This window comes from Ursus arctos, unplaced genomic scaffold, assembly GCF_023065955.2.
Source record: "Ursus arctos isolate Adak ecotype North America unplaced genomic scaffold, UrsArc2.0 scaffold_21, whole genome shotgun sequence".
In the NCBI taxonomy this organism is placed as follows: domain Eukaryota; kingdom Metazoa; phylum Chordata; class Mammalia; order Carnivora; family Ursidae; genus Ursus; species Ursus arctos.
This window is the reverse complement of record NW_026622886.1, coordinates 49414638-49427028: the sequence shown is the minus strand read 5'-3', so window position 1 is coordinate 49427028 and position 12391 is coordinate 49414638. Positions and strand designations below refer to the sequence as shown.

The 12391-nt window shown below is 58.9% G+C and overlaps 2 protein-coding genes across 5 annotated transcripts in view; one reads left to right on the top strand and one right to left on the bottom strand.

Moving 5' to 3' along the window:
- Positions 1 to 4305: 4305 nt before the first annotated feature.
- NAB2 (NGFI-A binding protein 2) lies at positions 4306 to 10367 on the top strand. 2 transcript variants are annotated; one of them, XM_026500214.4, is made up of 7 exons: positions 4307 to 4629; positions 6047 to 6920; positions 7354 to 7487; positions 7824 to 7875; positions 7970 to 8102; positions 8308 to 8499; positions 9496 to 10367. In XM_026500214.4, the coding sequence occupies exons 1-7, from the start codon at positions 4547 to 4549 to the stop codon at positions 9603 to 9605; spliced, it is 1578 nt and encodes a 525-aa protein (XP_026355999.1). In that variant the 5' UTR covers positions 4307 to 4546; the 3' UTR covers positions 9606 to 10367. The 2 variants fall into 2 exon arrangements, with proteins under 2 accessions (XP_057172199.1, XP_026355999.1); XM_057316216.1 differs by lacking the exon at positions 8308 to 8499 and having other exon boundaries at positions 4306 to 4629.
- Positions 10324 to 12391, bottom strand: part of STAT6 (signal transducer and activator of transcription 6) — a 27380-nt gene continuing 25312 nt past the window's right edge. For all 3 annotated transcript variants that reach the window (XM_057316215.1, XM_026500212.3, XM_026500213.4), the window contains 3 exons: positions 12004 to 12069; positions 11786 to 11914; positions 10324 to 11695 (listed from right to left, as the gene is read on the bottom strand). In XM_057316215.1, coding sequence (XP_057172198.1) covers positions 11506 to 11695; positions 11786 to 11914; positions 12004 to 12069 — 385 coding nt within the window. In that variant the 3' untranslated portion in view covers positions 10324 to 11505. The remainder of the gene's footprint in view (positions 11696 to 11785; positions 11915 to 12003; positions 12070 to 12391) is intronic.

The following is a 12391-nucleotide window of genomic DNA, read 5'->3' as shown; positions in this document are numbered from 1 at the left end:
ATTTTGTTTATTTATTTGAGACAGAGAGAGCGCCCACACGGAAGGGGAGGAGGGCGGAGGACCAGAGGGAGAAGGGCTGCTGACTCCATGCTGAGCACTGAGCTATTGCGGAGCTCAGTCCCACAACCCTGAGATCATGACCTGAGCCAAAACCAAGAGTCGGACACTTTAACTGACTGAGCCAACCAGGTGCCCCTCCCTGGGCAGCCTATCCAGCAATAATGAATAATTTCTAGTTTCTTTTTTTTTTAAAGATTTTATTTATTTATTCGACAGAGATAGAGACAGCCAGCGAGAGAAGGAACACAAGCAGGGGGAGTGGGAGAGGAAGAAGCAGGCTCCCAGTGGAGGAGCCTGATGTGGAGCTCGATCCCATAACGCCCACACATAACGCGGGGATCACGCCCTGAGCCGAAGGCAGACGCTTAACCACTGTGCCACCCAGGCGCCCCTAATTTCTAGTTTCTGAAACATATTATGTTTCATATCTCCATGTAAGTTTACATTCTGCTCTAACTTGACTGTCCCTTTCTCCTGAAAATCTACCCATACATTAATATTCTAGGCTACATTATTGAGTCCTTTGGATGCCTGTCTAAAGTTTCCTACAACCCCAGGCAGAAGACATCACTTGTCCCCGATACTTCTGTCATCATTTTGTGCCCCTATTGTTGCACTATCTCCCTACTTCCTTAAAGGCAGAGGTTAGGATTATTTGTCTACACAGGGTGAAGCACCTCTTGTAAAATGACTAAACTGAAGGACAACGCTCCTTAGACCACACTGCAGCATGTCACAAAGAGAAAAAAATGAGGATCATTATTTTATATTCATATTTTTCTGTTACCAGCAAGGATTTCAGTCTTCTATCTTTCCCATCGGGGTATGAATCAATTTACCAGAACACTGGATGTTTTATTTTTTTATTTGCATAAACTCTACGACCAACCAACGTGGTGCTGGAGCTCACCACCCCAAGGTCAAGAGTCACATGCTCTACTGACTGAGCCAGCCGCGTGCCCCACAACGGTGGACATTTTCAAAGACCGAGGAGCCAGACTTGTGAGACTCACTGGAAACTCTAAGAACGGAGACCTCTCCATCTAACAATTTTGCCCAGGTTTGACCCCTTTTGGAGCAAAATGTGTCAATCACCCTTTTCAAGATGGTACAGACCAGGAAATAGCATCATCAATGCGTTCATTTCAGAGGGCCCACCAGATAGCAGACCTACCCTGGAGAAGTCCTGAGCTGAGGGAGAGACAAACAACTATAATTGAAAGGCATACAAAGAGCCATGAGGCCTCTGAGGGATGGAAGGAATTAATTCTGCCTAGAGGGGGTGCAGGAAGGTGACACTTGAGCCAGACCTTGCTCAGTGAACTGGATTTGGCCTGGTAAAAACGTAGGGGAGGGGAACGTGAGCAGCGAAATCTGCTACATGAAAATCTACACGTGCCCAGGAATGACAATCCTTCTGGTTAGCAATTTCCTCACTCCTCTTCCACCCACTTCTTCACACTCTTTCCCCCTGTTCTTGGAAAATTGGGACTGGGGCTACTGTTTCCCTTCCTGGAAGAGACTGGGATAGACAATAAATTAATCCTTGATTAAACGGGATCCCTTGCTGTGTGCTATGGGTAACTCTGAGAACACTCAGATGGGGGAGGAGGAAGCAGCAGGTGAGTCAGGTAGGGAAGTAGTCCTGATCCACACTGGGGAGAGTGGGGCTCACAGAGAAAAAGGGAAGAAATGAAATTTTTGTATTTGTGCAACACCTTTTTTTATCACACCCCCCCTTTTATCTTTGTTTTTCTATAGCTTCTCATAGTCTCCGTCTCTTTGTCTCTGTGTCTCTCCAATCGCAAAAGGCTGGAAATTCCTAGTTCTCAACGGAAGGGAGTAGGAGGGGAGTTGGGGGTGGTAGGAGTGGGAGGGAAGCAAGAACAGACATCTCAGCAGCTCCGGCTGCGGGGGCGCTCTGGGCCTCTTGCGGGGCTGCACAAGTCAATGATTTTTTAAATGTATATATTTTTAAATCCACACATAGGGGCTCACATACAAACCTAGAGAGAGACAGAGACACAGATACACAAGTCGATGTAAAGAAACATAAAAATACATTATCTCAGGATACAGAGGCACAAACTAGCAATCACGTCTTAAATTTGCTTGGCACTTTTCAGAGTTTTCCTATACATCCTCTCATTTGAACCTCACGACAACCCTGAAAAACAAAGATACAAACCCTCGGGACTGTCACTCTCCCACACAGGTTCGCACCCAGGGAGACCCCTACTGACTCCCCTAGGGGACTTGGCAGGCCCAGGCCTTGGGACTGGGTCTCCCTTCCTCCTTCTCTGGCCGAATACCCGCCCGAGAACCAAAGACCGGAGGACCCAGAATCGGCTCCTCCCTCGTCCCCTTTCCCGGGCTGGGACCCCAGCGCCCAGTTGGTTACCCCTCGCTGGTTTCACTCCTTACTCCGCCCTCTTTCCCGGGCCTGCGTTTCCCTCCGGACCCGGGGGCTCAGCGCCGCCCCAAAGGGGCGCGGGTGGGAGGGAGGGGGGCGCCTGGAACAGAGGCTGCGTGGGCGGAGGATGTGCGTCACGGGGCGCGTGGGCAGGGGGAGGGAGGAGGCACGTGGAAACCCGGGGCCAGCGGCTGGCAGCCCAGGCTCCAAAATAACCAGAGGAGAGTGGGGGAGGGGGTGCCCACACACTTCGGAGAGGGTCGGGGAGAGAGTTCCCGGAGGAAGCCCGTCTAGCCGCGCCCTCCAGTTGCAGGACTGGGGGATTGGAGGGCGGGGGGGGGGGGGGGATTCTGCTCTTTCCTATTACCCCCTCACTGCGTTTGGGGCTGAAGAAGAGAATCTTAGGTACCGAAATCCCATCCAGGGATCCACTCCCCCTCTCCTGCCCCCACTGGAGACGGAAAGGTCCCCTTGCTGAGCCGGAATGTAGAACCAGCCCCGGCCCACGCCGCCCACGCCCTGCCAGGCCCCGAGCCACTCAGAAGTGCGGAATGGCGGGGCGGGGCTGAGGTTTCGGACTAGGGAGAACCTGACCCCCGCCCGGTCGGCTCGGTTCCCCCTCCACCCCGCCTTCATTTTGTTGGGGCCTGGAGCCGCAGGACCGGGCCCTCAGAGCCCCTGCCGGCCCCCCACCCCCGCCCCCACCCCGACCTCCCAGCCGTGGGCGGGAGTGTAATGGGAACCAGATGGGGCTAGGAGAAACAAACGGGGGGGGGCGGTTGCGGTGGGGGGCCCGGCTCCTTGAAGGAGCTCCTCCCTCCAACTCCTCCGCAGGGAGCCACGTCGGACGCTCAGGCCTCCCGCCCATCTTCCATTAAATTCTCTCGAGTGCAGTCCCCTAAAAACGTCCGCAGAAGGGATGTCCTCCCTATCCCAGCTTTACCACAGAATTCCCCAGGAGCAGGTCCCCATCCTTAGCAAACAGGGTGCGACGAGTAGAGGAAGGAGTACCCCTCCCATCCTTGTCTGACCAATGCTCTGACAACCCGACGCGACTGATCGACGCGTAGCTTCTAGCATAACCCGCCCATTCCTGTACCCCAAACTTCGACAAGGACTCGAGGCAGGGATGGAGGCCTGGGTTTCCGCGAAGGGCCCTTCAAATGACTCCTTTTGCAGCAGGCAAAGAGCACTGGGATATCGAAGGAATTCCTGCAGAGCCCCACGCTCACAGGCTCACAGACCTGCCCTAAGCGCACACTCAAGGGGAGTCGGATGCACGCCCGAGAGGAGCCACGCACCCCGAGCCTCCGGCAACTTTTCCGGCTCTTTCCTAGCAGTCACACGTACAGCACCGCGAGGCCGGAGAGTGGGCAGCGGGCGTCCGCGTAGTTCTTGAGGCGCGTGTGCACGTCCGTGCGCTTTTCTGTGTTTTTGTGTACCCGTGCGTGGTTGTGAAACTCCGCTCTCCGCTCGGAGGGGTAGGAGCGGGTCGGGGGGGGGAGTAGGAATGTCGCCGGCTGGGCGCTCACGTGGGTACGTGGGCGCGGAGAGGGCCGGCTGTGCATCCGGCGTGGGCGGCACGGAGCGACCTCGCCCCGCCCGCCGGGTCCCCAAGCCCGCCCTCCGCAGCCCGGCCTCGGTCACCTCAGTCCCTCGCTCTGCGCCGCAGCTCCGAGTCCCCGCCCCCGCCTCCCGCTCCACGCCCCCTCCCCCCAGTCTCCGCCTCTCTCCGACGCTCCGCCGCGGCGCCTCCACCGCCGGCCCGGAGGCCCGGGCGCCCGCCCCCCGCCCCCGGCCCCCGCCCCCGGCGCTGCCCACGCCCTCCGCCCGCCCGGCAGCCAGCGCAGCGCCGGGCCTCGCTCCCCGTGCGTCCTGCGGGGGCGGCGGCGCGGAGAGGCGGCAAGCGCAGCCGGGGAGGGGGGGGCAGAGGCACAGACAGAGGCGCGGAGGCTCGAAGAGAGGAGACGTGGAGGGAGGGACGGAGCCCGGACAGCGGCGGACACGGCAGCGCGCGCCAGGCGCCGAGCGCTGGGCACCGAGAGGGGCAGCCCCTGTGGCCTCCGGCCGTCCATGCACAGAGCGCCCTCCCCCACAGCCGAGCAGCCGCCGGGCGGAGGGGACTGCGCCCGCCGGACCCCGCAGCCCAGACCCAAGTTAGTGGGCAGAGGGAAGCGGCGGGGAGTGGAGATGGGTGGAGCTGGACTCAGGAAAGGGGTCCGGAGGGCGGAGGTCGAGGAGAGAACGAGGGGAAGCGGGACGGGGGTGGGGGGTGGAGACTGATTGGAAAGGGGGTGCGTCTTCGAATTAGGGGGCCCTGGGAGCAGGTAGGGAGCGGATGAAGCTGGATATGAAAGAGTAGTACCTAATTCTCCATCTCCCGTTTACTCCGCCGGCGTGATCTGGCATGTGAACCCCCTGCAAAGAATGTGGGGGCCCCAAACGCCAGGGGAAGCCCTGGAGCTCTGGCTGGTAACAGGGCTGGGGGAGGGCTGCTGTGCTGGTTCAGTCTTCCGTTGGTACGGAGTACGCGAGCCCCAGGGACCGGGAGAAGCCGGCGCCTCGGAGCCAAGGGAGAGCATCAGCAGGGCTGTGGAGAAGCAGGGCATGCCTTAGGCGTCCCTTCTTTTTTCTGTAGCTTTATTTACGGCACGCGGAGGGGAGTTTCGGTGTGCAGCCCCTCCCTCAAGAGGCCCTGAGCCGCTCCTGCGCTCCACTTGGAGGTGTGGGTGGTAAATGAGGGAGAGGAGGTAGGTGGGAGCCCCCAGGCGGTTTTCGCCCACTGACGCTGCCACTGTAGGAGTGTGTGGGGGCGGAACAGGCCCCAGAGCAGAACAATTGAGGCACTCCTCCTTCCTTGTGCCTGAGTTGAAGGGATCGCCTGCCTACCTACCCAGCAGGTGGGGAAGGTCACTGCTGGGAGAGGGGCCAACTAAGGGGCACTGGGCTGTCGGGAGGAGAGGAGAGGTCCTCAGGAACAGCCAAGGGGAGCTGAGCAGAGCAGGGGTCCACCTGGCTTGCTGATTGGGAAAGGGCCACACCCCTCCCTTGCAGCTACCTGGGTAGGACGCCACCAGGGAATGAAACTAGTCCCGGGCTTCCACTGTGGGGATGACAGGGGGTCCTACATGTTCCTCAGTGTAGAAAGTCACCTTGAGTAATGCTGAGACTGCCAGGTGTTTAGGGCGGAGGGTGAAGACTGTTCTGGGGGAGAAGGAGGCCTAGCCATCCCAGGGGTGTGCTGGCTGGCCTCTATGCTTAAGGTCTCCTTGCCCCAGGCCAGAAAAGTAGAAGCTGAGAATGGTGGTGAAGAGCCTTTGACTTCAGCAGAGACTAGGCTGCCTTTTGGTACTTGTGGCCGGTCTGGGATGGCACTGGTGTGTTTATGCCTCCGGGTAATGCCTCGTTCTCATAGTCTGTGCTCAGGCTTGGGTATTGGGCAGAGAGCATGTTCAGAGGAGGGGAAGAGAAGCAGGCAGGAAAGAGAGGACAATTGCTAGTGTGGGTTGGTACCCAGCAGGGGGACCCGTACTGACTGCCTCCCTTTCTCTCCACCGCACTCCTCCTTTCCAGGCCCGGTGCCCGAGCCATGGCACTGCCTCGGACACTGGGGGAGCTGCAGCTATACCGGGTCCTGCAGCGTGCCAATCTCCTCTCCTACTATGAGACCTTCATCCAGCAGGGAGGGGACGACGTGCAGCAATTGTGTGAGGCTGGTGAGGAGGAGTTCCTGGAGATCATGGCACTCGTGGGCATGGCCACCAAGCCCCTCCATGTCCGACGCCTGCAGAAGGCACTGAGAGAATGGGCCACCAATCCAGGGCTCTTCAGTCAGCCGGTGCCTGCCGTGCCCGTCTCCAGTATTCCACTTTTCAAGATCTCCGAGACTGCCGGCACCCGGAAAGGAAGCATGAGCAATGGGCACAGCAGCCCAGGGGAAAAGGCAGGCAGTGCCCGCAGTTTTAGCCCCAAGAGCCCCCTTGAACTTGGAGAGAAGCTGTCACCACTGCCTGGGGGACCTGGGGCAGGAGACCCCCGGATCTGGCCAGGACGGAGCACTCCAGAGTCCGACGTTGGGGCGGGAGGAGAAGAGGAGGCAGGCTCACCCCCCTTCTCCCCACCTGCAGGGGGAGGAGTCCCTGAGGGGACCGGGGCTGGGGGGCTGGCAGCCGCTGGGGCTGGGGGTGGTCCAGATCGACTGGAACCAGAGATGGTACGCATGGTGGTGGAGAGTGTGGAAAGGATCTTCCGGAGCTTCCCGAGGGGGGACGCTGGGGAGGTGACCTCCCTGCTGAAGCTGAACAAGAAATTGGCGCGGAGTGTAGGGCACATCTTTGAGATGGACGATAACGACAGCCAGAAGGAGGAAGAGATCCGCAAATACAGCATCATCTACGGCCGCTTTGACTCCAAGCGGCGGGAGGGCAAGCAGCTCAGCCTGCATGAGGTGAGGACCCCATTCTACGAGTATCGCACTCGGCTCCCAGGTTTCAACTCACTTTGGAGAATCTTCATGCCCCCCAGATCTGTTTCATTGCCCCTTGACCAGGACCCCACTCCCCTGTCACCCCTACGCAGCCCAAGCTCAGCCACTACAGTGCTTCCCTCCTCCACTGAGGGGGAAGCAGAGGTGCAGGCCAGAGCCCAGGGTCCCGCTCCGTGCCGCTCAGGACCACTCAGGTGGCGGGGGGCTCCAGGCATTCCTAGGAAGCCGTGGGTGCTGACCTCTGTCTTCCGGCTTCAGCAGGCTGCATAGTGTCAAATCCTAAGCAAGCACCTAGTGGACGGGCTTCATTTGTCTGATGGCAAAGGGTGTGAGGAGGTCTGGGCAAGGCAGTGGGGACTTAGGATTCTGACCACTCGGGCGGCCCTGTCCACAGCTGACCATCAATGAAGCTGCTGCCCAATTCTGCATGAGGGACAACACGCTCTTACTGCGGAGGGTGGAGCTCTTCTCCTTGTCACGCCAGGTGGCCCGAGAGAGCACCTACCTGTCATCCTTGAAGGGCTCCAGGTGAGACTCCTTTCTCCAGGTCCTTCCGAGATTAGAATCCCGCCAAGGAGCCGGGTCACGGCCTACTCTCCCGTTCAGGTGCATCTAGGCCTGCTTCCTCCCCACGTGCATATGCTGCTCTTCGCCAAGCCCACTGGTCTGGGTCCGGTCCCTCCTCCTAGCCGTCTCAGGTTCCGTCTGCTCATCCACAGCAGCAGCAGCACCAGAGCTAAAGACTCCTGCTCAGCCAGCTTTGTTCTGGTCTTGAAATAACGCATGCTCCTCCCCAGAACGTGTGTTCTGCCCGGCGTGCGTCCCTCCCCAGCTTCACCTTCCTTATTCCTCTCGTCTTCGCAGGCTTCACCCCGAAGAACTGGGAGGGCCTCCACTGAAGAAGTTAAAACAGGAGGTAGGCTTCCAGGGCGGATGCAGGGGGTTCGTGCAGCCCCCCCTTGATCCCCTCCCTTGCTAGGTCCTCATTTCCCCATTTGGGGCATCCACAGGTTGGAGAGCAAAGTCATTCTGAACTCCAGCAGCCTCCCCCAGGCCCTGAGTCCTATGCACCCCCATACCGCCCCAGCCTGGAGGAAGACAGCGCCAGCCTGTCTGGGGAGAGCCTTGATGGACATTTGCAGGGTGAGTGTGCATCAAAATACTTTTCTTCTCACTGTGGGGGTGGAGTCGGTGGGAGGAAGGAGCCAGGAGGCAACTGCCTGGAACAGGGTTGGGAGGCCTGGCTGGATGGGGGCAAAGGGGCCTGGGCCTATGGGTCTGCTTTGCGGTTGAGGGCGGGGGTTCCGTTGACTGTAGTCCCTTACCTGATCCGTGCCCATGCCCACAGCTGTGGGGTCATGCCCAAGGCTGACGCCGCCCCCTGCTGACCTGCCTCTGGCATTGCCAGCCCACGGGCTGTGGAGCCGCCACATCCTGCAGCAGACACTGATGGATGAGGGGCTGCGGCTAGCCCGCCTCGTCTCCCACGACCGCGTGGGCCGCCTCAGCCCCTGTGTGCCTGCGAAGCCGCCTCTCGCAGGTGAGGCAGCAGTAGTGCTGTCCCCAAGCACCCCTACCACCCAGGCCCCACCCAGCAATCCTGGTGTCCTGGGGCCAGCTGGGAGGAAGAGGGATGTAGTCACCAGAGCTGGCAGGCAGTAGGATGCTGGGGCTCTGCCATCCAGGCCTTGGGTTGCGGAAAGGAAGTTCCTGCAGCGCTGTTCCCACTGGGGAGGGTCTGATCCTAAGGGAGATGTGTGAAGGGGGCGCTGGGGTGAACAAGGGGACAGAGAGTGGGAGACTAGGGGAACAGGAAGGAGGGCCACCAAGAAGGGAAGCAGAGACAGAGCTGCGACCAAGGCAGAAGGGTAGAGTAGGCTAGAAGTTAGGGTGGGGTTGCCTAGCTTGGGAGTAGAGGAGCCCAAAGGGGGATGCTTTGTGTGTGGTTGGGGGAAGGGAGTAGTCCGCCAGGGGGCCAGAGCGGCTGGGCTGAGTGATGCAGCAGACAAAGCCACCAACCCTGGCTTGGTATTTTTAAACTGTGCGTGGGTGGGAAGTGGGGGTGGGGACTGGAAGGGGGGCTCTTCTTGGGGGAGGAGCTGGGAGGCTGGCTTCCTGTATTCCCCCTGATTTGGCTTCTAAGAAACTGGAGGGGCAGGGTAGGGTAGGTGGGGCCTGGGAGGGGGCCAGGGATGAGTGGGGGCGGCAGAGCCTGGGAAGGGGGGGAGGGGGAGAGGTCAGAGCCAAGCCACCCCCACAGCTCCTGACAGAACCAGAAATTCCAGCAGAACGGAGGCGGGAGAGACAGAGAAGGAGAGAGACACATAGAGAGCGCTACACACAGGCAGAAATGGGAGGGGGGCGCACATACTTGGGTATGGAACCCCCCCACACACCTATAAAGGTGCAGTGGGCAGGAGGCAGTAATTCAAACCCAGCTCATCTTTGCAGTCTCCTCTCTACTCCTGCCTCCTGTCCAGCCGCCTCCCTGCATTGTCCACCCCGTGGCCTCCTAACCTACCCCTTCTCCCCACAGAGTTCGAGGAAGGGCTGCTGGACCGATGCCCTGCCCCGGGACCCCATCCCGCTCTGGTGGAAGGTCGCAGGAGCAGCGTCAAAGTAGAGGCCGAGGCCAGCCGGCAGTGAGGGCTGCGCTGGTGTCCTCGGACCCAGGACTCGGACTTCTGGCTCACACAGACTCCGACATTCTCCATCCCTGGCATCTAGTCACAACCCTGGATCCTTCCGCTGCCCTTCTCCTGCCTCCCCACCTGCTCCATGGGCATAGAACTATGGGGCTTCAAGCAATAACGAGCAGGGGCCTGGCAAGAGGACACAAGGAGGGTGCGTGGTGCCCCTTCGCCCTTGCCTAGAGCAAGGGGGCGAGGACTCTGTCTTCAGGGTATTTGGGGTTCTCCCGTCCCTTACACAACACACTCCCATTCTCTGTAGCTTGAACCAGTGGTATGAGCAGTTGGATTCAGTTTGGACATGGGGGAAAAGGGGACTTCCCTGGTAAGGTCCAACAGCTAAAACTGGCGATGTTTCCCCCCAGAACTGGGGGCCTGGGAACACTGGACCTGCTCCTGCCCTCTGCTCCCCCATTTTTGTGCTTCTAGTTTGTTTCTTTAATTTAACAAGTGCTGCAGTTTGCCCACCTATCCCCATCTTCCCCCAAGTCCTCAGCAACTTCTCCCTCCTGCCCTTTCTGGGGGTGGGGGGGAGGGTGAATGTGGGGTTCCCTCGACTGGCCCCCTCAGGAGGCCTGGGTTGGACTCCGGGCCTCCCTCAGCTGGGGGCTGGGCCGCAGCACCTGTCTGAGCAGTTAGAGCGTCTTTCTTTTCAGATCGTGTACAGTAGATTATTTATTTTGTTATTTTGGAATAAAATTTATTTTATGGCTTAGGATCGATGACCCCCAAGAGGGAGAAAGGGTGGCATGGGCATGGGGTTGGGGGAGTGGAGGGAAGCTGGCAGTGGATGGGGAAAGAGAAAAGCAGCAGCAGGTAGGGCCCCCTAATTCACTCAGAGGACCGCACACCTGGGCCTGGGTCCCAGACTCACCCCCCTGGCCTCTGGGCAGAATTGGCGGGGTTGAGCCACCAAAGCTAGAGCCACGTACAGATGTCACAGCCACACAGACCCACTGGGGCTACGGTCATACTAAAGCTGAGTACATTTGGGTTAGCATGCATCAGAGAAGCTAGCATATTCGCTGGTGTCTTCCGTGCAGTGTTTCACACTTCCAAACTTGTGTAGTCGCACAGGCAAGATCAAGCAGATACATGGTTTTTTGTGGCCATAACAGCTGACGTGTGTGACATCTGTATATTCGCACATCTCAGGTATGCACGCTTTCACACAGCTGTACGTGAAATGCAGCCCTTGTACTTCGCACAATCTCCTACACGTAACCAAGAGCCTCCATCCGACTGACAGGAATTTGGGGCTGTTTGAAATTTGTTTTTTAATCTGGGCATATCCCACATCAGTCACCCAAGTGTACAGATTCGCCCCCCTCCTCCCACGCAGGCTCTCCTGAACTGCTGCTCCATGCCCCCCAGGGCTGGAACCCAAGCCCAACCCTCAGTCCCCAACCTCTCGTACAAGTGTGTGCATGTGTCTGCGTGTTTCTGCATGTGTGTCCTGGGCTCTGGCTCAAGGTGGGCAGAGAAGTCCTCCGTGCCCTAACCTGTGCTCTTGCCCAGCCCCCTTCCTACTCAGCCCCATCTTCTAGGGAGAGCTCTGTGTGTGTGTGCGCGCGCGCGCTGCGTGTGCAGGCGTGTTGGGGCGTGTCTCACTTTGGAGCCTGAATTTCCCTTCCAGCATTGGAAGAGGGAGGACAGGGGTGTGTGGTAGGAGGAGAGGAGTGGATAGGCTCCACCCACTGTGCATTTTCCTGGCAGTCTTCCCCTCCTGACCAGGGAGTAGGTGGGGATAGGAGGACACTCTCCCCATCTGCTGCTAGGCAGCAGATGGGCAGGTGTCCAGAGCAGGTCCGTGGGGGTAGAAGAGTGGTCTTTCTGGGCTCGCCTTCCAGCTGGGATCACCAACTAGGGTTGGCCCTTAGGTCCAGGTGGGACATTGAGATCCCAGACTGCCCATAGTGGGAGGGCTGCAAGAGGGGCTGGGTGCCCAAGGACCCTCCCCCTGATTCCCCTTGCCCCTCCAGGAGAAGCTTGGTGAGGTCCTGTTCAGTAGGAGGCAGCAAGGGTGGGAACATGTCTTCACCGACCCTGCAAGGAGGAAGGGGAGAAGCAGTAGGATAGGTATGGCACCCACTCCTCCAGCCCCCACCCAGCCAACACCCCCAGGCTGCCACTCACCAGGTGCCCTGAGGGAACCCTCCCACCGACTGGTTCATGCAGCTGTCTTCTGCCATGGTCACATCTGAGCAGAGCAGGGGCTCAGGAGTGGACACGGCATGCTCCTGAGATGGGCATGGGAGCAGGCCCCTGCCAAGACCAGAAAAGTTAGTAAGACGGGGGTGGGATAAGGCTGGGAATGAATGGGGAGCATGGGGAGGAGGGCTGCTGTCACTCACTGAGGGTGAGGTTGGTCAAAGGGCAGGTTGATCTGGTTCAGGTTGGGGGGCATCTGCAGGTGAGATCTGGAAACAGGAAGAAGGGCACAGTCAGAGAAAGGAAGGCCAGACAAGGGCCCAGTGTTGCAAAGTCAGGGTCACTGAGTGAGGAAGCAATTTCCAGCTCCTTTCCTGACTGCATAGTCTCGGGTAAGCTGTGGGTTCAGTCTTCTCATCCGTAAAATGTGTACGTGTTGGGGATTGGGCTGGGGGAGGAGAGAAGGGCTGAATTAGCTAATCTCTTTATTTATTTGGGAGGGGGAGGAGCAGAGAGAGGGGAGGAGAGAAGCAGACTCCCCGCTAAGTGCAGAGGATGACAATACAATGGCGGGGGTGGGGTGGGGGGAGG

Coding starts and splice junctions, on each gene's coding strand:
- NAB2 (XM_026500214.4), top strand. CDS start 4,547: ATGCACAGAGCGCCCTCCCCCACAGCCGAGCAGCCGCCGGGCGGAGGG. Junction 7,488..7,823: donor TCATCCTTGAAGGGCTCCAG/GTGAGACTCCTT, acceptor TCGTCTTCGCAG/GCTTCACCCCGAAGAACTGG. Junction 8,500..9,495: donor TGCGAAGCCGCCTCTCGCAG/GTGAGGCAGCAG, acceptor TTCTCCCCACAG/AGTTCGAGGAAGGGCTGCTG.